Source organism: Panthera pardus, unplaced genomic scaffold (assembly GCF_024362965.1).
Source record: "Panthera pardus isolate Hobbes unplaced genomic scaffold, ASM2436296v1 HiC_scaffold_12, whole genome shotgun sequence".
Classification (NCBI taxonomy): Eukaryota; Metazoa; Chordata; class Mammalia; order Carnivora; family Felidae; genus Panthera; species Panthera pardus.
Window position 1 is genome coordinate 61,864,095 of NW_026526677.1, and position 17,576 is coordinate 61,881,670.

Below are 17,576 nucleotides of genomic sequence, written 5' to 3' on the forward strand. Positions count from 1 at the left end.
CTTAATACATGTTTTCTTAAAAGGATTATCAATGAGGCTTACCACAGGTGGCTTGTAAATCCAAGCCAGAAACAAGAGAGGGCCTGACTTGAAAAAAACACCTCAAGAGTTTAAAACACAAGATCTTCTCCTGCAAGTTTTTATAGCAGCCCCACTGCCTCCTCGGGCCTGACTGATAAGTCCCTGGCCAGATCTGACTCCCAGTTGGTGGCAATATAGTCTTCTGTCAATCCTCACGTTATACTTATCAGGGGCCCAGCAGTCTCCCTTCTGCAGTCAGATGTAATGAATTGCAGGATTAGTTTATAATTTGCAGCAACACCCAAGGAAAAATAAATAAACCAAGAGAGTAGTTCTGATGATAGTTCCATATCTGGAAATCAGTCATCATGACAAGGCTGTGCCAACAGAGGAAAGCAAAGGCAGACCACAGTTGTCTGGAGGGTTGCAGAGACAAGGTGCTACCCCTCGGCACATGGCAGGAAAGAGGCACAAGCTTAGGAATCAGATCGGTCTGGGTTTCACGTCTGGCTCTGTCATTTCCAGGTTCTGAAACCTGGGCAAGTTACCTGGCCTTCTGGGCCTTAAGTTTTCTTCCTCTGCAAAATGGGGTATTAACAGCCACCTTGTCGGTATACTGAGAAAATTATATAAAATCGTATGTGAAAGATATTTAGCATAGTGCATGGCACATGACAGATACTCAATAATTGTGACTGTTCTTTTAATTCCTAGTCATTATGTCTGGTTTTGCAGCTGGAGAGGAAGACAGACTAGGTATTCCTTATTAAGCCTGAATTTTCCTATCACATGGTACAGCTTTATAATTTCTTTCAGGTCTAGGCCAAATTTGGAGCTGGAATCTTAACTCCTGGAAACTAATTTTCAGTTCCTGTGCATGGCCTTGTTACTCCAGGTCTAGGCTGCATTGGAGCTGGAATCTTAACTCCTGGAAACTAATTTTCAGTTCCTGTGCATGGCCTCGTTACTCCAGGTCTAGGCCAAATTGGAGCTGGAATCCTGGAAACTAATTTTCAGTTCCTGTGCATGGCCAGCCTCAAACTGCATCTTAATACTGGTATCCCCTTCCAAGTCTCCAGAATGTCTTCCAATTCAAGGGAATCTCCCTCTGTTCAGGTTGGATGGCCCGGCACAGGCCATTTCCACTGGATGGTGGGATGTAAACCGTGCTGGGGATTCAGAGGGCAGACTGAGCAGGGTCTACAGCACCAGCAAAGTAGGCGCGCTGTCAATCCTTCAAGATGCAAGTAAGACAATCGGAAGAGCCTAGAAGGAAGCTGTTTTATGTTTCATCGGGCATGTAGGTTTTGGGTTCTTTTGAAAAACAAAATTTTATTTTACAGATTGGTGTTTTTTGAATTACATATGAAGACTGGGGCATCATAATCGTTTCAGTGTCAAGGTCCCTAAAGGTTTTAATCTGGCCCCAACTGTCATCATAACCATCCCTTGCTTTGGGTGTTATCTTGGGGACTGGCTGCTTCTTAACAGGGCCAGGTTCCCAGACCTAAGATTTCCCTGTTGGTTTTCTCTCCCTGAATTAGACTAAGGTCACGTGATTTTCTCCAACTGTCCTTCCTCTCTAGCTCTAACATGGTTGTCCCATCACATCATCCTTTTCAAATAAAAGGCAGGTCTCTCTGACTGCAGCCTGGGTCCTTTCCAGGCCATTCTTCCTTGTTGTAACCCAGACATTGTCACATCACCCCAGTGCCCTCTCTTCCAGGGCGCCCCCTGTTTTATAGGCTGATTTCAGACTCCCCAGCCTAGCAACACTCTCTGCAGCTGCCTCGTATCCCCCGGTATGCCCTGCAGTCCATCAGGGACATCTGGTCCCACACACACACCTCCGTACCTCCCTATAACTGCTGTTCCCACTCTGCAGTGTCCTGTCCCCTTCCCTTTCCAGCCTGCTAAACTCCTGCTCATTCTTCAGGTATCAGCTCAGTGGCACCTTTTCTGGCAAAACCTTCCCTAACCCGTGTGTGTGGAGATTCATATCTGCTCATAACTGGGTTACAGGACACTTCACATAATGCCGTGGTATTTATTTATGTGGCTGTCTCCCAGATCTGACAGTCAGTCCTTGAAGGGAAGAGATGGAATTTTATTCATTTTTGTATTTCTAATGTTCAACTTGATGCCTTCTAGGGCATAGCTGTCACTTGCTTTAAATGGATGGTATCTCCATTTTGAGTTTATTTAAATACCATTTTCACTCAAATTACTTGGGTGTTTCTTTTCCTTCTCTTTTGAGGGAAATGGATAACAGGATAGATGTGCTGTTTATGTTGAAATGTCCCTTGTGACTAACCCTCTAATGCAGCACAGATTTGATCTTCCCAGATGACACTGATTCTGGCTAAATAAAATGCAGTGACCTTAGATCCCAGTCTGCAATGTGGGGCAGCCCGGATCTCTCTGCTTCCCTGATGACAGCTGCGAGGTGGGGCGGTGAGCGAGGAGGGGTGGGGGGACGGGGAATCATTTCATTTCTTTGTGCATCACTCATGATAAACCGGTGCTATCTACCTTGGCAGCAAATGTGTCCCTGCGGGAATGTGGTGGGGGCCCTGTCCACTTAGATTAGCCCCCTGAGTTTCTGGCTCATGTCTTCTTGCAGTGACCCAGAGAAGTGCCACTCATGTACAGTTTCTCAGCTCAGTGAATTCCAGAAGAAGGTGGCACCAGCAGGATTGTCCCAGGGAGTCTGTAAGAGCCGCGGCCCATCTTCTGTGCTCAAGGACATATTTGAGGTCTGGCAGTCGGGTTAGTGTAGGGGAAAGAATGCTAGCTTTGAATTTAGAAGATGTGGGTTCTCACTGGAGCAAGTCCCCTAAATCGCTCAAACTGTAGGTCCCTGGGCTGTCAAATGATTAAGTCCCTGCTCTGCGTTGCTCACAGGCTTGTCATCAGGATCAAATGAAATTATACATCTCAACAGCCCTTTCTGGTTGGAAGAGCACTTGGACAGTCTTCAGCGCCCTCCTTCCTCATGCCACCTGTACAGGGAGCAGCACCTGGGCCCCCATCGGGGGCAGGGCCACCGTTTGGTGGAACACAGCTTGGAGAGATGACTGTCACTGGTACGAAGGCATCCGCTACCACCTCTGGGTGTGTGTTCCGTCCCAGACACCATCCTTGTGCTCTGCACGCACAGCCTGACGTTCCTCACAACTGCCATGTAAGGCAGGTGCTTTTTTTTTTTTTAGTATTTCAGAAAACTAAGACCACCAGAGGTGAAGTGCCTTGACCAGAGCTAGAGACTGCTAGGTGGCAGGATGGGCTTCTGACTCCAATCTTCTTGACCTAAAGGCTGTGTTCTTCCTATTTCCCCACACTGCCTCTCCAAGCCTAGGAAGCACCATTGCCCTTACTCACTGGGGAGCATCTGATCACGTCCATGTCCTGAGATCCAGTTCCAGCATCATTTCATCTGAAATGCCATTCCTGGATCCCCAGACCCCCAGACCCCAGACCTCCCCTGGAGAACTGGCCACTTGCTTCGTCGTGTCACCAGACCCTTAGCAAATATACTTTTCCTACCTGTAGGACCTTAAGACACTGTTCTGCTTAGTTGTCTATCTCCTCAATGACATCTCGAACTCTTCAAGGGCAGGGACCAGCTTCGAGTCCCTGCTGCTTGGCCCTGGGCTGGTGCAGAGTAAGTGCTCCAGAAAAGCCCACAAATTTATGCACCGGTGAATGAATGGCTATCCATCTTGCTGGGAGCATACAGGGGAAATAATAATGCTATGGATCTTACAGTGATGGTTCTCAAACATGGTTACACAGCACATTCACCAGGAAAGCCTAAGAAAGAAAAACCTCATCCACAATATCTGAAGAGCCTGGGCATCTGTCCCTTTAAGATCTCTCCAGGTGACTCTGAGGCACAGCCAGATTTGGAAACTGAGGCCTTAGAGGCATGCTCTTCAAATTTTAATATGCAGATGAATTACCTGGAGATTGTATTAAAATGCAAATTCCAGTTCAGCAGTTCTGAGGTGTGGCCTGAGAGCATATGTTTCTAATAAGTTCTCAGAGGATACCATTGTGGTCTGTCTGCTTGCTTCGAGCAGCAAGGCCTTTGAATACTCTCAAAATCATGGAAGGTGGCCTACAGCTGAAAGCCCTGGGATCAGCTCTGCAGCAGGGACCATGTCTGAGTCAGTTCTGATTCTTGGTATCTTGAGTCGGGCTGGGCACAGAGAAGGGTCACAGCTCTGTTTCCTGAGTCCACTGTGGGACCCACATTCTTTTCTACTTCCAAAAACGTGAGCTTGGCACTTCTGGAAGCTACGTACACACTTGGATGCTATAAGAGTACCATTCCGGACATTCATGAACTGAAATCAAGCCTCACACTGTCCTCTTTCTGGATGGTGTGGGACTTTCCTGATAGGAGCTGGGAGTCCAGGGACTAGAGGCAATCTATTCCCTGCTTCTTAGTGAGAATTCTCCCTTTGTCTCAGAGTAACTAGCATCCTCTGACCACATTTGGTGGCGGCCCTGGTAGAACTTGATTTACTGGCTTTTAGAACCAGGGGGGAGAGCCACAAAGACAGAGGTTCAAATACTAGTTCTACCACCCACTTAGTAGGTGACCTTGGGCAAATCACTTCATTACTCTGAGCCTTAGTTTCTTCATCTAAGAAATGGGGATAATCACAACTACATTAAAGGGCTACTCTGAGGACAAAATTGTATAAAGAATATAAATTTCTGAGCATAGTGCCAGTTCCATTAAGAAATAAAAATGCCCAGGGGCACCCGGGTGGCTCAGTTGGTTAAGCTCTGACTTCGGCTCAGGTCATGATCACACAGTGAGTTTGAGCCCCGCATCGGGCTCTGTGCTGACAGCTCGGAGCCTGGAGACTGCTTTGGATTCTGTGTCTCCCTCTCTATTTGTTCCTCTGCCCCCTCTCTCTTTCAAAAATAAAGGTTGAATAAAAATTTTAAAAAAGAAATAAAAATGCCCAATAAATGGCAGCTGGTCACCTGGAGAAACCTTCAGAGTATTTATGTTACTGCATAATGGAAAAGCCAAGTATGTCAGACTTAATATTGTCCTGCCCAACCTACTTCCTGGGGGAAGTTAGGGCTTTCTGTTGGAGTTAACTTAATACGTTGATGGAGACTGATGAAGACCTGAGTTCAAATGTGCCCCTGAAAAAGGCATCAAGCATCCTCCATCACCCTGGGGAAGAGATCCAGGAGGAAATGAGGATCCTCGCTCCCTGAGAGGGTCCACAGAAGAAGATGCCCAAAGGATTAGGGGTCCCTGCGCGGTGGGCTGGTATGGAGGCTGAACAGCCAGAGGCATGCAAGGCTGCCCTGGGGAGCATGTGTGCAGGCTACCATTCCTGGGAACAGCTGAGACAGTAAATGCTCATGGACAGAGAGGATAAAATTTTAGAATTTTTAATCCACTTCTGACATTTATGAATGGGGACACCAAGGCCTAGAGAGGGGAAGGGATTTACCAATATCCAGGTGCCAGTTAAAATCAGAGCTCAGACTTAGGTGTTTTCATTCCAGATTTTCTTTAAGAAACTAGAGAAGGCAGAAACAAATTCCCTTTTTCCTTCCACTTGGTTTTACTTTAGAAATCGTTTTTGGCACCTGAGAAAACGATGAATTGAGGGAGGGCAGGAAACTGGCTTTGAAATCATGCTATGGATGTATCAAAAGATCACTAAACATCAGGCACCAAAACCACAGCTCTCACAGTTCACAGATGATGAGACTGGAAGCCAGAAAAGCGGGATGCCCAACCCAAAGCCACACAAGTGCACAACAAAGCTGGACAAGAACCCTGACCTACTAATTCTTCCCAGCTCGGTCCCCTGTAACCCCACTGCGTCCCAGGCAGTTACCGCCACTCACTGAAGGTCTCAACGTGAAATGCTAGATTTTCACCCAAGATCTTCGTATGAAATGAACTTCTATGTTTTCTCTAAAACTGAACCTGAAGGTATGTATCGATGTATATAGTTCAGTATCAGCCATACAAAGCTCACTAAAAATTCTTTCAGATTTCCGTGTCAGGAAAAAGTATTCTCCCCTCTGAGAAGTGAGCACATTTTCCCATTTCTGAGAATGCAAACCATGAGAATAGTTATGTTTCCCTGTTTGCTCTGGCTGCCAGGAAGTCCAGGGTCTAATCTGACATACAATCACACATATGTGTTTCCTCTTTTTTCCTTTTGTTACCAACTTCTATTTAATTTACTTTAAGACACGTATCTTTGATTGTAAGAGGACTGAATTCCTTTTTGGGAAAGTTGACACCATCATCATCATATAATTGTTATGATGATGATGATGATGATGATGATAATAGTAATAATAATAATAATAATAATAATAATAATAATACTAGCAATAATAATAGCAGCCATGTCTGGAGCTCCCCTCTGTGCCTGGCACAATGCTAGATACTTTACAAGTATCCTCTGTAACCCTTAAAACGGTTTCCAAGAGAGATTTTGTTGACCTCAAGTCAAAAAGTAAAGCTCAGAAAGATGAGGTGATTTTTTTTTTCAAGGTCAGACAATGGGCGGGCGGGGAGGGGGCGGGTTTCAGTTTTCTCATCTGTAAATTAGATGTGCCATGAGCACCTACTTCACAGGGTGCTTTGGGGATGAACTGCTATAGCCCATGTAAATCCATGAACCTTCTTTCTGCCTCACGCTAAATGCTCTGTCCATGTTATTATTATCTTAAAATAATATATACGATTGTTACATTAATACCATATCTAATTACATAGATACGGAGATGATCGTTATTGGATTTGGGGTCTGCCTCTTTCCGCCAGCCTAAGATTTTCTTTTATTCCCACTCAGCACCCAGCCCACGCGCCACTTCGGTATGAGCCACGTGTGGGTAACTGAAAGCTACCTTGGTAGCCGCCCCAGCTCCATTTGCCCATGGCTTTTTCAAGTCACCCAGATGTGTGTTAGGCAGGGGACTCTGAAGTGACTGTTCCCCAGGAGTCAGTAGAGTGCCCCAAAGGCAGTGGTGCTGATGGGCAGACATTTCTCTTGGTGTCTCTGATGAGGTGGCTCCCTTCTGCCTGCTGAGCCTCACTGTGAGCCTACACGACAAATCCCCTCTGTGATAAAGATCCTATTTGATGAACCACCTATCTGGGTGGTTCATATGGCCTAAACATTCCTCCCCACTCTTCCCTTGCTGGCAAACTTTCTGGTGGGGTCACCTAGCATCCTAGCCACCAAAGCCAAGGCACCTGCGATGCCCACAGAAGTGCAAATCTGAAACCTGTCTTTGTCCAAGTTCTTCACCTGATCAAGATGTTCTCAAGACGTCCCATTGTGACTATGAAAGCCATTCAACACAGTTAGGAGGTTGTCCTCATTCACTCCAAGGATAAACGGATTGGTGTTCAAATTACTATGCCAAGGTTAAAATTGTTTCCCCTATTATTTCAGTCCGTCATGTCCACAGATTACCCAAGTAACTGCTACACTTTGCTAGAGATTAGAAGAGTTCGGGCTCTCGCCTCCCACCCCCACCATTATTAATGACTTTCTCTCATTGTAACTGATTACCTCCAATCAGTTCCAATCACACAGGATCCATTTGCTAGTGAGCCATCTGAATTTGACACATGCAGCTTACCACACAACATGCAACAAGGCAGAGGAGAGACAGGAAATTCTCCACTGGTTGGCTTACCTATGTCTGAAATCTTTATTTCTGACAGAAGACAGGAGAGCAGGGAATAGAAGAAAGAATGAGGTGTTAGCAGCGGGGTTAGAAGCATTATTAGCAGCCTGAGAACTTGACAGCAATGGTACTGTACAATACTATAATAAATAAAGACTTAGCAGCTATGACACTGATTTATTTTATATTGGATATTACTTGTCAGTGAGCTCACTTACAAGCAGCTACATATCACAGAAGAGGCATGGCTTCACCTGCACCACTACTGCTGACTTCAGGGAAGGGGATGAGCCTGACACACGCGGCTGCTCTCACCAGAGCTAAGACAGGGGCTGCAGCAGCGGCTTCCCTCCCCCCTCCCCGCCCCGTACAGAGTCACGCTCCCCGAGACACGCATGTTCACTGCTGTGCCTCTGTTGGTGTGCACGCTGCCCTACAGAGGGTATTCAAAACTTGCGTAGCCCACCATGATCCTCCTCATGACAGAATACAGAACTGGAGACATACCATAATTAGAAGGGCAGGGGGCGGGGGGGAACAGGGGGACAGGCCGGGAAGAAAATACATTAAGATTGACAACATACTGATACGTGTATTTTTCTTTCCAAATTTCATTTACTCCTCCCTTCCCTACTTATTTGTCTTCCACGATCTCCCCTCAAAGGTGGGAGGCAGGGAAAATGGGGCGTCTTATTTGAAGATGTGAAAATGGAGGCCCAGAGCGGGTAGATGTCTTGCCCACAGCTGGACAGCTTCTCTGCCAAGGTGGGCTGACCCCTAGGCTGTGGCTCTTCCCATTACCCTACAGGAGGTGGAAAGACAATGTGAGCAGCTGACTGGAGCAGACAGGCTTACGTCGTTCCCTGACGGATGTCTGTGGCAGTGAAACTCATAAAAGAGAGAAGAAAGGCAGAGAATATTCCATTGGTGGTTCTCACAAAGCCTGATATCCCACTTCCTATGAGTCCACAGAATTCAGGCTTCTGATTCTTGTCATGGCCAAAGACCTCCTGCTTCATTTGTCTCTGTGTGTGTGGGTGACTACGAACCCTCTCCTCTTGAGGGCTGCCATGACCGTGGTCAGTTAGCAAGCCTTCCCTTCCTTCACATGGGCACTGCAGAGACATTCTCAGCAGGCAATTACTTCCAGGGGATAACTTAACAAGGCATTAAAGCCAAAGTGGCCCTCTTTGGGTCAGGTGACAATTCTTTGGCCATGCAGAGCTGTGCGATGGACTTGTGGGCTTCGGTCCGCCACTCTAGAAGCTGGACCTTGGGCAGATTCTTTAAACTCCCCGAGTCTCCTTGGTCTTGTTTGTCAAGGGCAACAGTGGTAAATATCTTGCAGGACTGTTATAGTGGGCAAATAGTTGGGACTTCACAGAAGTGAGTTTCCTTTTCCCTGGCCAGTTTGGAAGAAGGCTTTCCAGCTCACAGGCCTGTTCTGTTCACACGAACTCCTGCCCAGGACATGGGCAGATCCTACTCCCTAAAGCAATTTTGAGGAACTTGGGGCAATTTCTCCTGAAAGGGAGTGTGGGGCAACCCTGTCTCTAACCACAGCTTCTCTGTAACCCTAGAACCCACCCTGTGACAGTGCTCTGGTTCTAAGAAGACCCGATTTAGGGAGTCTAGAGAAAATGCAACCCATCAGGCCCTTCCCCAAGCTCTAAGTATGGCTATGCTCCATCCCTCACGGTTGGGATGGGGAGAGAGAAAAGGTGGAGTCAGCTGGCCCTGCAGCATGCTAGGAGCACAGAGGCACTGCCAGATTTCAGCCCATGGGCCTTTATCTCAGTACCAGACAGCTGAAGAGGACTGCTCTAACTCGGATGAGTGTTTAGTAACAGGGCCAAACCTACTAATGCTGGCTTTGTCCGTTCTGCCATCTTTGTCCTTATAAGAGGTCTCATGAGACTAATTTCAATCTGTTTGGTGCCAGGAAACAGAAAGAAGTTCAAGGGCTTCCAAAAAGTCTAATTCCTGGTTGTTAGCAGCCTTCTACGTCTTCTGGGCGTCAAAGATATCCCCCTGCCCCACGAGTGGCTGGTCTTCCTTTCAGTGCCCGGTGGAGAGCAGCACCTGCTTCCCCAGAGCCCCCAGCTTACAGTTTAGCCCTGAGCTGGGAAGTGAAAAGTCTCAGATGGACTCTGACAGGTGAGGCTCCTCTGGGTGTCGTGGGTAATGCTAGGTGGGCTCCACGGGATAGCAAAGGGACAGTATTAGGAAGTGTGAGGAGGACATCACCTTACATACCTCAACTCCAGGATGTTGGTGACATTCCCAGAGGGGAAGATCCTCCGGATGTAGTTGAAATCTCCCACATAGAGGCTTCCGTCAGAGCCGCACGTGAGGGCCACGGGGGCCAGGAGTTTATTGCCATCGGCAAGGCCATTGCAGCTGGGGCAGGAGATGCTTCTCCGGCGCCCATTGCCCATGATGCTCCCGATGACGGGTGGCTGCTGAGACACAAACTGGTTCTCCCCATTCCCTTTGTGTAAGATGCCTGGGACAAGGACAGAAGAACAGAATCACCTATGGAGCAGGAAACGGCTGTCTTCTGCGGCTGACCACAGAGTTGCCTCGATTTTGCAAGGAATGCAAGATCTCTGCCTACGATTTCCAAGACTTACCCCCCAAGGCTGCCACACCCCCATCATGAAACCCAGAGTGTCCTGAACAGGCCATGCTGCCTTCCTGATTGAACGCTTTCAACAACTCTGTAAGATAGGTATCACTGTCCCCTCTGGATGCACAGGGGGGAACAGGCTAGTGGCTTACCTGAGGTTACACGGAGAGTAGAAGTGCTCTAAAGTCCAGGCCCCTAATCATTCAGCTCCACTCCTTCTCAAATAGACTGTACACATCTCCTGTACCTAGTCCCCATCTCTACTGCAGTGTGGATTTTTTATGACACTTACATGTTTTTCTCTCTTTAGACTGAAACCATGTTATTTCCCTTTCTATATCCCCGGTGCCTATCGCAGAACCTGACACAGAGTAGATCTCAATCAATGTTTAGAGAAATGCATGAGTGAAGTTCAGTCTCTTCTCACCAGGGTAGATTCAAGACACCTGGGTTTCTACCTGGTTTTGCTGCTAATGGGCTGATCCCAGATGTTGTATTGGCTTTCCTACTGTTTTAACAGAGCTTGGATCTCCGTTTCCTCACCAGCAAAATGAAGGGACTGACCTCAGTGACTTGTAGCCTTCATCCCATATCCACACTGTTTATTTTGGGCCCAGATCATCCTTTATCTCCCATATTATTGCCACAGTCTCCAAACTGGACTGTGCCTCTGACCTCACTCCTTCCATACTGAAGCCTGAATGAGTTTTGGGTTTATGGTCACAAGAATCTTCTCCCAGGCTGTCACCTATTAGCTCTGTCATTTATTAAATAGGTATCTTTCATTTTTACCTAGTCCAATCAAATCATTTTCCTACTCTAATGCTTGTGCTTTTTGGTTTTAGGGAATCCTTCTCTGAGATCATAAAGATATTCTTCTGTGTTTTCTACTAGTTTTCAAGTGTTACCTTTTAAATTTAGATCTGTAATCAATCTTGCTTATTTTGTATGTAGTGTGAACTTAATTTTACTTTTCTTCACCCACTGAGCCAGTTTTTCCAATACGATTTCTAAAATAACTATCCGTCTCCACCGATATCTGATGTTGCCTGTGTCATGTGCCAGTTTCTATGTGTGTATGGAGCGTAGCAGAAACCGTAGTCATCCACAGGTATCCATCCTGTCCCCCGTCCTTTTTCTGTAGCCACAGAACCCCTGATGTTTGGCTGTCCAGGTTATTATCTGGAACTGCCTACACTTGGCAGGTGACTAAGTTCTAGCCAGTGGCATGGAAATAGAAATGGGGTGGGCAGCTGTTGGGAGGTGTCCTTGCAATGGAAAGGGCTTGCCCTTAGCCCTTTTCCTCCTTCTTGCTGGATGGGATGTGGATATGAAGGCTGGAGCTTCAGCGGTCACCGTGAACCATAGCCTTGGGGATGGAGGCCTGATTGGAGCAGTGGGAGGGAGGTGCCTGAGCCCCTGAGCCTGCAGTATGCCAAGCCAGCCCTGGGTTATCTACCTCCAGACTTTCAGGCGAGGGAGAAACAAACTTTTTGCCTGTTTGGAATTCTGTTATTTTGGCTTTGCTGGCACTCATGGCCAAAATGATTCCTGATGACCACTTATAGGTCAGTTTCTGAACCCCATGCTCTGTTCTGTAGAAGCTATTTATCCGCTCGGATACAAGCACCACAATTTTGGAGACTGTGGTTTCTTTTAAGACGGATACCAAACTGTCTGGCAGTGCCTCTTTTTTCCTTTTTCTTTTAAAGGCTGTCTCAGCTATTCACAAATCTTTCTTCTATCATAAAATTTAGAATTAGTTGGTTAGTTTTTCCTTATACCTTTTTTTTAATTCAAATCGTTTTATTAAAATTATTTGGCAATTTTAATAGCAGTGCAAAGTTTTTGACTCTGACCACTGGACACGCTTACACACGAGTTTATGATATTTGGTCTGCTGTGGGTTTGGGTGCATGTACTTTTCCAAACCTTCTGCCCTTCCTTTCATTACCAAATGGCAAAGTGCCTTCAGTTTTGCTGTCTACAATATTCTACTACTGAATGACAGGAATCTGGAAAGTAAGATTGAAAAAAAAAATCCATAGATTCAAAAATTCTCTGCAAATATTAAGAACATGTAAAGTATACTAGAGACACAATGTTGTGGTTTTGGGTAGCATCCAGGGCCTCTCCAGAGTAGGTGGGAGATGTCAGACATCAGGAGCATATTTAGTTGTCCCATCCTGGAACACAGTCAAGGTGGGCTATCTGAAATACAGAGCTGATTATGTCACTTGGATGCTTGAAACCCTTCAGAGGCTTGACATCGGCCTCTGGATGAAGTTCAAAGTCCCAGTCTTCTGACCCTGGGCTCTGGCTGCTCAAGCTCTGGCTTTTGCTTCAGCTCTTGCCTTCACTTCATCCTTTGCTCAAACCATAAGAAACCTTCTCTCCAATTACTCTTCTTTCAGACTTCTGTGCCTTGGCACATACTGTGCCTTCTGCCTAGAATGTTCTCCCTACTTGATATATAGGGCTGATCCTCTGGATCTTTTGAGACTCAGTTCAGAGGTTCTCTCCAAAGAGACACCGTGCTGAACCGGGAAACTGAGTTGCTGCCCTCCATGCCCCAGTGTCCTGTGCTTTTGTGTGTGATGGCACCATCCACGGCACAGCCTGGAGACTGCCTGGGAAGTGTTTGCTTCCGACCAGAATATCATCTCTTGAGGTCTTTCATTTCTGCGTCTCCACTGCCTAGTTGTGACAAGCACAGAGCAGGCTCCCAAGGAGTATCTGTTGACTAATCCTTCTGATGACTGATCACATACAAGCCCATGTAATTTGAAATGTGCATTTTTTTTTCTTTTTTAAATCTGGCAGGGCACAGAGGTTACGAGACAAGGGCCACACCATGGCCTGGCTCCTGGAATTCTGTTAATGCACTTACCACTTTGGATGTTGAGGGCATGATGTTTGTCTAGGCTCCATCCTCCCAGCTTAGAAGCATCGATTTCATATCCCTGCAGCACTGCCGTTCTTTTTTCCCAGAGGATCAGATCTGGGCAGGATTCATACTCATAACCCACGGAAACTGTAGGAAACAAAAGCACACAGGTGAGCAAAGGCGCAAAATGCACAGGTGAGTAAAGCCTCTTCTTTGGCTTTGATATGCACGCAAGGCTCTGGCTTGTCTTTCGTAGAAAAGGAGAAAAGGTCATATTTCTAAGTGCCTTAGAAATCCTGAGCCTTAATATCCTTTTTTTAATAGAGCAATTGTGCATTATGAGGAAAAGTTAAAAAAAAAAAGTACTAAACAATTTAAAAAGGACCCAGGAGAATCAATTCCCAGGAAATAATCCTTTAGTATGGAAAATACTTCAGGCACAAAACTCTTCACTGCAGCACTATTTATAATAGTGCGAATTGGAAGTAATCTAAAAGTTTAAAAGGGGTTACAGGTTGAGCAAATCAAAGTGTACCCACTAGATGGGGCCCCTGGATGGCTCAGTCGGTTAAGTATCTGACTTTTGATTTTGGCTCAGGTCATGATCTCATGGTCATGAGATTGAGCCTGGCATTGGGTTCCATGCTGAGTGTGGAGACTGGTTGGGATTCTCTCTCCCTCTCCCTCTGCCCCTCCACAGCTCTCACGCTCTATAAACAAATAAGTAAGTACGTCTTCAAAGTGTACCCACTTGAGGAATATTATGCAGCCACCGGATAATTTGGTTATGAAGATAGTGGGGTGTCATGGAAAATGCTTATGGAATAATGCTAAGTTGTATATACAGTATTCTATCTAGGCTTAAAAAAAAACTATACACAAACTATAAACGAGAAAAGAAAATAAACATAAATGTTAACAAGTAGTTGTTTTATAGAAACATGTATGAATTTATTTATATTTTTGTCCGTTCATCACATTTTTATGAATGATAATGGTATTACTTTACTAAAGAAAAAAATTCAAGGTCGTTTATAATGAATACATGGAAAAAGAGCTCACTTAGGGTACTTTGAAAACTGGAAGTTGCTTTGAGTCTCAAAGCTTGAAAATCCCCTGGTTTCATTTCTGTTTCATAAATCCAGACCTCCTCAGGAGGGCACCGGGATGCAGGCTAACCATGGCAGCCGTCCTGAGACTGGATTTGTAAAAAGCCCTGTACCTGCCCTGTGGAAAGGAACCAGCAGAGACAGGAATGCCATTTCTTTCAAGCATCTTTCTGTGCTGACAGTATCCGTCAGGAGGTCAATATCCTACTGCATGTTCAGGACAGGAATTAACAAGTGGACAGTCCCTTAAAAGTTTCTTTAGGTGCCATAAAAGTTGTTAGCCATCTATGGCAGGAGGGGAATGTTCACAGGGACATCTTCTCTGTGACCGTGAGTCCCTTAAGCAGCCTCTACGCCTCCTATTGGTCACCTAAGGGAAGTGAGCCTCAGCCCTTGAAGTCCCACTATGCAGACACCTGCCTTTGTCCCTGGCTGGTGGACACTAAGGATACCCATTTCACCTGAAGAGGTTGCAAGGCTTTTTTTTTTTTTTTTTTTTTTTTTTTTTTTATGAGACCCCAGAAGTACTTTGAGTTACAGAAGGGAGAGTGAACAGAAAGAGATGGCATCTTCACTCCCAGCATGCCCTTGTACGGTAGGGTGGGATGCAAAACTACAGGGAAGGACTGGGATGAGTCCAGCTCCGTTCCTGTCTCATCCATCCTTGGGAGGTTCCCTCACCTCTCCCGGCCTCGGCTTTCTCTGGCAGAATCCGAGGACAATTTCTGACTCACAGGGTGGTTGTGAGGATTAAGTGGGATATTAACGTGCAGGGAAGCACACTGTTCAGAGCAGGTGTTCAACAGACATTCTCTTATTGACTGCCTGCCTTCCCTCCCTCCCTTCCTCTCTTTCTTCTTTACAACATTATTTCTCCTCTGCTTCCTCATTCTGCCATTGCTCAATCTAATAAGGGAATGAAACTGGAGTAGGTTTCAAGATGAGAAGGAATTTCCTGGGCTGATACTCTACGTGTTTGGGGGATTAGCCCCGCAGGGGTTAGGTCTGCTCACAGTCCAGCTCTGAACCCTTCCTGGGACTCTGCTATATACGGAGGCTGGAATGAGCACAGCCAGCCCCTGAAGCCCGACGTCTGAGTGGGGCTGGGACTCCAGGTGAGGCCACAGTCACCTTCTGCTTCATCTTAAAAACAGACAGAAACAATGAGGAGGGGGGGCCCTGGGTGGCTCTGTCAGTTAAGTGTCTGACTCTTGATTTCGGCTCAGGTCATGATCTCACGGTTCATGAGTTCAAGCCCTGCGTTGAGCTCTGTGCTGACAGCATGGAACCTGATTAGGATTCTCTCTCTTCCTTTCTCTCTCTCAAAAACAAATAAAAACTTTAACAACAACAACAACGACGACGACGACGACGACAGAACCTCTTTGATTGAAAATAAGGTAAAAAGGCCAACAAGCCTTCCTGATGAAGACAGAATCTTAGCTCCTGCACCTCAATAACTCTGAAGAAACCCAGGAGCTCCAGACTCCCACATTTCTCATGGGTGAGTTCAGGCCAGATGGTTGAGGGGGCCATAGCTGCATCTTCGTGGCACAAAGCCTCTTTTAGCTGTCACATACCACCAGAGCACTTTTCAAGGGCCCTTCTGCTTTTGTAACCCCCTTTAAAAAAAATTATCAGCTTTTCCACATTCAGGTCTTTGAGTACATTCTCTTAGGTCACGGATGGCCACCGAAAAGTCTTGAAGGCCGACTAAGCCGTAGGAATTTCTGAGAAGAGGAAGGGAGGAGGAAGAAACACGGCAAGTAGAAAAAGAGCCCCACGTCCCCAAGCGTCACTGTGTCTCTGAGGATGGCCTTGAGTCCTGGGGCTGAGAGGCTTACCGAAGGCTTCTGAGAGCCCGAACACCTTCTGGTTGTAGACATCTGTCTTGTCCCAGATGAAGTAATAGGACAAGTCCGGGGCCGCAGCAAACCACTTCCTGAAGAGGCGGCCCTCCACTGCCACCATGAGGTGCACCTTCATGAGGTTAAAGGGGATGGTAGGGTGGGTGAGGCTGATCCTCAGGACAGATTTGTAGCCAGGGGTACGGCTGCTAAGGTAGCTCAACCTCATCTTGCAGCCAGAGATAGCGATTTCCTCCTGCAAAGCCTAGAAGACAGATTACACAGCAAGTGACGGTCATGGACTCGTGGGAGGAGGGGGGCTGACAAGCCCCATGTGCTCTGGGTGTTCAAGAGGTAGAGGAGGAAGCAGAGATGGGGGACGAGGGAGAGGAGGAGCAGGAACTAGAAAAGAGAGACGAAAGAAGAGGGGGAGGCAGAGTGTGAAGAGAAGCAGGAGGAAGAGGGGAAGAGGGGCAAAGGGGAAACGGGAGGGAAGAGGAGGGATCCCAGAGTCAGGAGGCCTGGCTCCGGACCAGCTCCACGTGGTACACCCCTGCCCCATTCCACGCGGATGACGATGCTCACCCTGCTGCATTAGTGAGAGGAACACATGAGATAATGCGTGTAAAATATTTATCTTCATGTTGCCTCTCATTCACTAGCTATGCCCTCCGAGAAACGCGTGCAAGCTGCCGAACGTCAGCCTCCTCTCCAGAGTAGTGTGAGGATTGAGTGAGGTCACACATATAAAGTGCCCAGCCTATGACAGGTACTCAGTAAACAGGATGCTGCTGCTGCCGTTGGTGCTGGTGCTGGGAGCTGAGGGTAATATGAAGACAGACTTTCCTTCAGACTAATACGGACAGCTGCCTCAGCAAGGGCAGTTTCTCCCTCAAAACTTTCCTAAAATAAGACCCTCAAATACCTCTCCTCTTTGGGAAAATAAACAGAGACCATAAGAGGTTGGCCAAACAATTATGCAGGGTTGAGAGCACGGCCTGCCAAGGGCCTGTGGCCAATGCCTCCCTCCAGCTCACCCACAGAAAGGGGTCAGACTGGAGGCATGGAGTTTCCGTGCCCCACGCTGTGCTAGATGAACAGAATGGTGGGGAAGGTGGCACTTTATCTCCTGTATGTAATGGGCTCATTTCCAAGATGGAAACTTTAAATCAATGTCAGGGTTCTCAGGCACATGGCGAAAGCAGAGAACTTCTATCAGCTTGATGCTCTGGGCTCTGTTTTAAGAAGGGGACATTAAATCAATTGAGGCTAACGTATCCATTAAAAGGAAAATGATTATTCTACTCTGGTGTTCAGGGAGAAACTGGGCCTTCACAAAGAAAGCTTTTTCCTTTCTGTCCATTTCATATCACATATGGGGGTGAGCT

At 46.7% G+C, this 17,576-nt stretch overlaps 1 protein-coding gene across 1 annotated transcript in view; it reads right to left on the reverse strand.

Annotated features, from left to right (window-relative positions):
* The window catches only part of TENM4 (teneurin transmembrane protein 4), a 2,883,939-nt gene that overhangs the window by 50,134 nt on the left and 2,816,229 nt on the right, over nucleotides 1-17,576 (reverse strand). The window contains 4 exon segments of the mRNA XM_053900128.1: nucleotides 7,726-7,746; nucleotides 9,973-10,222; nucleotides 13,236-13,379; nucleotides 16,186-16,453. Of these exon segments, the coding sequence (XP_053756103.1) occupies nucleotides 7,726-7,746; nucleotides 9,973-10,222; nucleotides 13,236-13,379; nucleotides 16,186-16,453 (683 nt within the window).